The following is an 8802-nucleotide window of genomic DNA, read 5'->3' on the forward strand; positions in this document are numbered from 1 at the left end:
ACAGAATTTTTGTTTTATAAGAGAATATACTTTATTCTTTATTTCTATTATCATTTTTTATACGTTAAAGCACATTTTCTACAAATTCTTTTAATCATATATTTCTTTAGTAGATACGCCTGTTCTAGTTTGCTTTATCTGCGAACGTATTCTTTTTACAAAAATTCTTTCTCTCGCTGCTTTCAATTGTCTCTTTCTTATAATTTCTGCAGTTTCTTTGGTCATTTGCGCTGGCTCTTGTAATGTTTTTCTTATGAATGTTCTAAGTTTTTCTAAAGCGTCAGCTAAGTTTAACTGTTGAGATCTTGTTATATCAGATTTGATTACTAAATAACCTTCTTTGTTAACTTTATTTTTTTGCTAGAAAAAAGAAGAGTAGTTTTATCCGTTATATTTCATATCGTTCAAATCAAATTATTATTAACATTATTGTATCTACCTGTTCTAACAGTTTTTCCTTAATTTCATTCGACAACCACGTAGCATCCTTTACATTGAACCTTAAATCTACTTTAGTATTTACAGTATTTACGTTTTGTCCTCCAGGACCACTACTACGACTATAAGTGATAGTAAGTTTCTCAATAGGTATATATCCATTAAATTTAGCGGAGGCATCTTCTGGCACCTGAGAATATTATCATAAAATCCAGTAAGAGTTGAAGTAAGGTTATGTTGTAGAAATTGTGTTTTATGACATTTTTTCTTTTATAAAAATTATATATTTATATAATAAATTTAACGCTTAACAAGTAACTTACAAAATTTGCCGTAAATAATTTCAGATTACTGTTAGGATATAAATTTTCCAAAGAAACTGCACTTTTATAAGCAAAAGTTTTTGGACTGTTAATACACATTTTATTCGACGTTCTAAGAATCTTCACACATTGTCTAGTAAAAATATTCATTGTGATTATTTTTGAATAGTTTGAATCACATAAATATTAAGTTTGTTGAAAAATTTATTTTTTTACTTTCTATAAAAAAGTGGATTCAACTAGTAGCACTCAAGTCGCCATGACATATTTACTTCGACATATCGACCTTTCGATATATCGGAGAAACTATCGATTGTAAGTCGACTTTTTAAATTCTCTAACTCCTTCGCAAAATTTTATTTTCTTGTAAATATATATGTGTATATATATATATATATATATATATATATATAATAAGTAGATATACAAAAAAAAATAACTATTATATATTCCATAATTAATTCATAAAATGATTGTAAGGAAATGGTGTCATATAACGCAATAAGAATGCTTGCCTAATTTAAAAAAAAAAGAAAGGAAAAAAGCCTCTATAAAATAATAACCGCAACGAAATTTTTCGTCTAATCAATCTATAATATAATTCTTTTATTCTTTTTTTTTACAAACGGTCACAGTTCGTATATTTACAGTAAAGTTAGGTAGCATTGCAATCTTTGATTACCGATAAAAATATTGAAGGATGTTTAGATACACGCAATCGTGGGCTTATGATTTTTCTTTGAAACGTTAAAAGGATTAACGAACGAGGACACTTCGACACTCTGGCATTCTAATAATTCGATTATTATCATCGATACGAACGGATAATCGGATAATAGTTGAGAAATATTATAGGAATTTATAAAAAAAAATCGATATAATACTTAAATAGAATAACTTGGACTCTCTCCTCCGCACCCACTTTTAGCGCCCTCCTCCCACCCTCCCCCCCTTTCGTACAATCTCATCTCTCGGCCCCTCTCATCCCGGTTAAAATGATATTTATCAAATGAAGTGTACTTTGCATCAATTTCCTAGGAATCAACAAAGAAGATTAAACGTTCTTAATTTGAGTCTACATAAGCGATCGCGCGTCGTCTACGCGCCTCGTATACGAGCCATTGACGCAATCTTTAGTTTTGCAATCGTCCAAGGATTGCAGAAAGCCATTCTGAAAATCACGGTAATAACGGAGGAGCGATCCCCTGCAAGGACACCGAACTTCTCCTGGCTGATTGCATTTTTCCCGATGGGAATACTGTGACAAGGACAAGCAACGCGCCACGGGTTGTTGCACTTGTAAAAATCGACAATTTGCTTTACCGATCGGAATGTTAATCCGAGATCTTGGAATCATCTGAAATTAATAAACATAATTTTCGTAAGTTTATTAATATCTATAATCGACAAACGTAAAATACTTCTCGATAAAAATAATGATGGTATATATATATATATTTTTTTTTTTCTCATATATATTTTTTCAGCTGGAAGAAATTGGAGGACGAAAATGAGATTGCTTCTAAGGGAAATAAGAATAATATTAAAAAGATTTTGGAAAGAAAATATGAGAAAGGACGGAGTCGGGTGATACAATGGATTATCTCACGTGATCGACATTTGGTTTGTCAGGCTGTACCTAACTTTTCTGATCGTTATCTCTATTCTTTGTCTATGTAAGTATTTACCTATCGTTACATAAATCTAATGACATAATTTGCATTCCTTAGAACGGTGCGCTTCGATCTAACGTTATTTTCCATAAAAGTATACGCGATAATCGATTGCATGATATAACGGCACGTGTAACGCTTACGCGACATGCAAAACGTCTTTACGTCGTCGAATAGGTAACGGAACGTCCGTTTTTCAAGAAGATGTCATCGCGTCCCAACAACCGTTTTACAATAGTCTTCGATACCGTGTAACGATGCGGAATAAGGATTGCGTATATATCAAGTGATCGGTGGTGTCTTCTTCGAGAACTTTACACGTGATATCTTATGGGAACTATATATATATATATATATATATATATATATATCTAACTATATGTATATCTTCATATATATATATATACATGAAGATGTTACCGAAGATACCTATTGCCACTTCGCATACACCTACGCATACTATTCCAATATTTAGCACTTTCTTTTCCTATTCCTTTGAGATGCGCTTACAAAAGGGGAATCAGAGAAAACGAGTGGGTTTTAGTTCGGTCAATTACACCGATGTGAAACCACACAGCAAACAATTTGCGGTTAACCTAATCGGAAATCATGAATTTTTCGTCCCGGTCTTTCTTTTCTCTTGGCTTTAATTAAAACTCTTTTCTTTTCTTTTCTTTTCCATTCTTTTCTTATCATCTTCCCACACTTTATATAAATTTATATATATATTTTTTTTCTTGTTATGTAATCAAAATTACTATAAAATTAATATTGATTTATCTTGTAATTCGTATCAGAATAATTTAAAAATTGAATGTAATGATAGCAACTCATCTTTTTGAGGTTGAATCATTTTTGAGAAAATAGGAATAAGAACAAAAAAGAGGAAAGAATATCGATTGTCCAAAAATTTGGTTTCTTTTCAAAGAATTTCGCAGTCGGTAGGACTCGAACCTACGCTCCCAGAGGGAATCTGATTTCTAGTCAGACGCCTTAACCACTCGGCCACGACTGCTACGTGGAAGTTATTTTCCACATTGGAAAAATTGAAAATTCGTATGAAATCATACCTTATGAACAAATGAATCAAAGATTCCGGAAATAATCTGTCTTGATTCGTAATGATTCGTGGAATTAGCGGGACATATATCGACTCTTATCATTCAACAATCAACGAGAATGAATCTTCGAGAAAGAGAGAGAGAGAGATTGAGAGAGAGAGAGACAGACAGAAAGAGAAAGAGAAAGAGAGAGAGATGATTATTCGATAATAATTATTTCCTTTTTTCTTTTCTTTTACTTCTTCTTTTTTCTTTTTTCTTCTTTTCTTTATCTTTTGTTTTGTTTTTATGCCTTTACAAGCAATCCAATCATGATATTACGATAGGTGGTGTAGAAAATGGAAGGCTATTGCTCCATATGTGGTATCGGATTGTTTATCGCTGAAGCTTAACAGAAAACCTAGACGAATCTTCATCTTTTATTCCTTTCATAATAGATTACGTACATGGCACATTCTTATCTCTTATATTATTGCTTTCCGGAACCGGATCTGAATTATTCCACACTTAGCCCGAAGGAAATTACAATGGCGTGTACGAGTTAATCATTCGTAACGTATTCCATCTTCCTGGTCCCATCTCCATCTCATCATCATTTTTAATCATCGATTTCGTACGAACAGTATCGAACAATTGATTCGAACGAAAATTCTTTGATTGATTGATCGATTAATTGACTATTTATTTATTTAATTCTTTTTTCTGTTATTTATTTTTTTTTTGATTTTGGTGTTTTTTTTTTCTTCTTACGACTGTCCATAGATATCCATATTTAATGATCTCATAAAAATTTTTTCTTCGTCCCATATCATCTTACGTACATATATTCTCGAAAGCCATCTTGTTTCAAAATGGCGAAGCAAAAGAGAAAGACTCAGAAAGCCCATATTTAATTTTGATCTCAACGGATCGTAGAGAATCCCTGAAGATTTTTATTAGCCATTTTACATTCCTGACTATATATATATATATATATATATATATATATATATATATATATACACATATATTCGTAATACGTTTTGCCATAGTCCATAACACCTTCACTTTTCTCTTTCTCGCGTAAGAAACAACCTCGTGATAACTAGCATGTGAACGATTCGTGTTGTTTTGGTCCTCTTCGTGATCACCGTTCGATCTCGTATAAGAATTTCTACGCACGCACAAAATTACCATGTATTCGTCAAATTTAAATATACAGACAAACATATATACATACGTACATACATACATACGTACGTATATATTTGCATAGGCGAATTGCAAAGTACTTATTTTGAAAGGATTAAAAGTTCTTTCGCTGGATAATCAAAACATTTAATAAAATTTTGAAAGATTCATAGTTCTTATTTAGTGACATTAAACAAACTAAGTACCTCGTGATTCAAACGACGTAATTCATTATCAATATTAAATCGTCTTATTCGTGTCTTCTCTTTCTTTTTTTTATTCTTCTCGTCATCTTGGACTCGTAAAAATGTCACATAGATGTACACGTCCATATTTACTATACGTACATGTGTATGCAGAGAATTATAAATTCTAAGAGGCGAAATCGGTTGACTCTCGACGAGGTCATATCCTTATGTCGTCAGCCATAATTCCGGAATTTCCATAAATATCAATTACGAGATCGAATCAAATGCAAAGTTCCTTTCGCGAAGAGAGGTATCATGCTATCTAAAAAGATCATGTCGTCATGGTTACGTTAATGATTTAGAAATGGTTGATTGTTTAAGATTGTATGTCACTTTTATTCTTTTTTGTTTTTTCTTTCTTTTTTTTATCCTCACTTTTGTTCATTCTCCTTTCCTCTCTGTTTTTCTTTTTTTGTCAACTTTTTTTCCCTTGAACAAATATTCACAGAAGTCTGATGTTTTATTACGATCGTATTCAGAAAATACGAGATAAATAAGCTCGTAAAAATAGAAAAGTGTCTTCTCTAGCTTCTAATGGAATCCTTGTGATTCTAATCTCATAGTCACAGTTCGTTTTCGAATCTTCGCCTTTCTATTTTCCGTATGATCTGTTAACCGCAATTATGATCTATGAAAGAATCTCACCATCTCAAGAGAGACATTCGAAGGTGGTAACTATGAAAACGTAAATGGAATCATTTGAAGGCAGTCGGTTGAATCGAAGAATGCATTTAACGTCATTTGGAGTGTTTCATGACTGTAAAGTACTTAGAAATACTATTCTAATTTGCGTACAGGTTTAATGATGCAATCACAGGACTCTTGTAACATCGAGAAATATTTTTTAACGTCAATCGTTTCTTCTTCCTATAGGTTTTTTAATGTTCTTATAAATTTTCTATATTCAATATTAAATGACGTTTTTAATTCCATACAAATTGTCTATACAAATTGTCTCACAATATTCTTAATTACGTAATATTCATTAGAAAATATAATTAAAGAATCGCGATATCAAAGAAAATACAATTAAATCGTTCTCACAGTCCGTAATCATTATGAAATTCTAATCAAATATATCTATCATACGTTCATATATAACTACATAAAATTTTTAATTTTTTTTTTTTTTCTATACAATAGTCTCTCGTAATATTTTAATTTATGTAAGATTAATTAGAAAATACAATTAAAGGATCAAGGCATCAAACAAAATATAATTAAATCATTCTCATTATTACGAAATTCTAATCAAATATAACACATTCTCATATATATATATATATATATATATATATATATATATATATATATATATATATGAAACTCATAAAGTTTGTAATTTAAAGTAAAATTAGATCGAAATTTCTAAATTTGCAAATTAAATATGTATCTCTATTCCTGAAAAATCAAGACGTCAAGAGAAAAAAAAATATAATACGAAAGACGCGACGTTAAAAAGAAAAACAAAAAAGAAAAAAAAAATAAGATAAAAAAACCTAATTCACATTCTCCAATCATTATCAAATTCCAATCAAAGTCTTCGTACTCATTTAACGCGATAGAAATTCAAATTTGAGAAAAAAAAGATAGAAATCTCTCATTCGGATTAGAACATCTTCGAAGTCATCGAAAAGACACGGAGTATACTTCACATCTCCATCTCTAATATACTCTCTAACACTCTCAAAGGATACCTCGTGATGCACTAATCGAGGAGGAGGCGAGAGAAGCTCGCACACGACGAATACCCACGTATTCGACGACGCGACACGGCAGATATTACGAAACGAGGATCCGTCCGCGGCGGAAAGCGGGTCAGTGCACGGCTCGTTTATCTCGATGCGCCCGGTTCCTGGATCGTTTCTCCTCGCTACGTCGCTCCTGTTTCCTCACACATATATACATTATTACATATATACATTATCACATATATATATATATAAATATATATGTATGCATGTATGTATAGATGCATATATGTATATCCACATGTATTCGTATAAGATACGTAAATATATTTATTTTTTTATATTTACATGTACATTTCGTGCGTGTGTGTATGTTTGTGTGTGTATGTATGTAGGTATATGTATATAATGGTATCTAAGCAATGAGTATATAATATACATATATATATATATCTACATATGTTTTACTTGTATAAAATATGTAGATAGATTGAAATATTTAAGCATATGTACATTATGATATATTAGCGAGGAATATATATATATATATTTATATGAAGATAGAAATATACGAACACACATATGTATAAGTATATGTATATCATGGTAAACGAAGAATGAATGCATATATTATGTATACATGGTAATCGTTTTACGTTCTATCATCCTCTCGACGAAGAGGGTGCGGCCAAAAGAGGGTGCAGGTAAGCAAGTAAACAGTATCCGATGAGCATCGTCAAGTGGAATCAAGAACGATCTAGAGAGACACGTGTTCGAAAGGGAGAGGATAGTCTAAAGGGCAAACGTTGAGAGAGAGTGAGAGCGAGAGAAAGAGAGAAATAAAAGGCAATTGTTCTTTTCTATTGTAAGTCTATTCTTAATCGAGAAAAAAATCATTTTCAGACATTTCAGATAAAAATCATTTTATTTTTACATTTTCAATGATATCGTTTGTTTATTTCTTATTAAATAAGATGACAGACAATGATCTTCATAAATACATAATTATGAGATTGTATCCGTTTGTAAAAAATAAAAAATGAGATATAAGCTCTAATATGTTCGTAGTAACCTAATAAAGAAACTAAGTTTAACAAAGAAGCTTATTACAAGGCGGCACGTCTCGTCGGTATGTGTTTTCTTCGGTATTAGCTAATACTGATTAATCCAAACCTTGATCCGATTTCGAAGAGACATAGTAATCGATCGTGGTAGATCCACGATACATTGTATAATACTTACAACACCTAACTTACTTTTAGAAAAGAAATAAACGTAACTAATCGCATTTTTTTTACCTTTTCGCTTTCGTTATTTAGCATAGGGATTATAAATAGATATAATAGATGGTATATATACATGCATACACATATATATATAGTATATATAGTAATGTAGTAATGTAAGTATATATATATATTTGTATGCTCATCAGTTTTAAAAAAGACTCTTAACTGTTAATCTTTTTTATTATCGTAGACATCAATAGAAGATGTTCGTCTCTTCGGTTGATTTAAATGAGAGAGAAGACGAAGCGTCGCGGCGCTACGTGAATAGTATAGCTATTCTACTCACATTTCGATTACTCATTGAGTAACTCTCATAGTCACTCTCGCTGCTGATACGGCCCGTATGACATACTGACACAGAAATCGAATTATTTGGCTTTGGCCAGGCTCAGAGAAGTAACAAAGAATAGTGTAGGGTGAGAGAGTAGGGGAAGAATATTCGCTTCAAAGACCTCGAAAAATCCTTCGACGATTATTATTTTTGGAGAAGGAAAGGAAGACGAGTTTTTGTTTTATCAATCGTTTATTTAATCGTTCATATAATATAGAAATCTCCAAAGACACGATTATTTTGAAGAAACAAAAAGGTATGGTTTCTCTCTATTTGAAATTTATTGGGAAGGATCGAGGATATTTCGTTGGTATATATATATATAAAAAAAAAAGAAGAAAGAAAGAGAGAGAAAAAGAAAGAAAGAAAAAACTTAAATGGTGGTGGATAATACGTCGGTCATCGCGATAATTTAGTATCTTCGACTATGAATATATTATACTTTGTATTTTTTTCTCGAAAAAGATGAAAAGAATAATAAAAAGATCAGCTGTGTGTAGCTGATCAAATCGTTGTTGCTTGTTCCTCTTGTAACTGTGTGTGTAGGGAGATTCTTTTGCAAAAAAAAAAAAAAAAAA

General features: G+C 31.2%; 2 protein-coding genes and 1 non-coding gene across 4 annotated transcripts in view; 1 reads left to right on the forward strand and 2 right to left on the reverse strand.

Annotated features, from left to right (window-relative positions):
- The window catches only part of LOC122632920, a 34836-nt gene that overhangs the window by 1093 nt on the left and 24941 nt on the right, over window positions 1–8802 (forward strand). For both annotated transcript variants that reach the window (XM_043820242.1, XM_043820243.1), the window contains exons 2-3: window positions 1800–2142; window positions 2249–2437. In XM_043820242.1, the coding sequence (XP_043676177.1) occupies window positions 2436–2437 (2 nt within the window). In that variant the 5' untranslated portion in view covers window positions 1800–2142; window positions 2249–2435. The remainder of the gene's footprint in view (window positions 1–1799; window positions 2143–2248; window positions 2438–8802) is intronic.
- LOC122632934 (peptidyl-tRNA hydrolase ICT1, mitochondrial) lies at window positions 13–1038 on the reverse strand. Its single transcript, XM_043820262.1, has 3 exons — window positions 762–1038; window positions 440–628; window positions 13–360 (listed from the first exon to the last, which is right to left on the reverse strand). Exons 1-3 carry the CDS (start codon window positions 909–911, stop codon window positions 91–93), a joined length of 609 nt encoding a protein of 202 aa, XP_043676197.1. The 5' UTR covers window positions 912–1038; the 3' UTR covers window positions 13–90.
- Window positions 3368–3449, reverse strand: Trnas-aga. Its single transcript has one exon. It is a non-coding gene; the product is annotated as a tRNA-Ser (tRNA).

Source organism: Vespula pensylvanica, chromosome 11 (genome assembly GCF_014466175.1).
Source record: "Vespula pensylvanica isolate Volc-1 chromosome 11, ASM1446617v1, whole genome shotgun sequence".
NCBI lineage: Eukaryota > Metazoa > Arthropoda > Insecta > Hymenoptera > Vespidae > Vespula > Vespula pensylvanica.

Bases quoted from the DNA above. Each gene is read 5' to 3' on its own strand.
- LOC122632934 (XM_043820262.1), bottom strand. From the start codon at position 911: ATGAATATTTTTACTAGACAATGTGTGAAGATTCTTAGAACGTCGAAT. The intron at 629-761 runs GTAAGTTACTTG...TAATATTCTCAG, and splicing joins AATTATTTACGGCAAATTTT to GTGCCAGAAGATGCCTCCGC. The intron at 361-439 runs GTAGATACAATA...TCTTTTTTCTAG, and splicing joins AGGAAAAACTGTTAGAACAG to CAAAAAAATAAAGTTAACAA.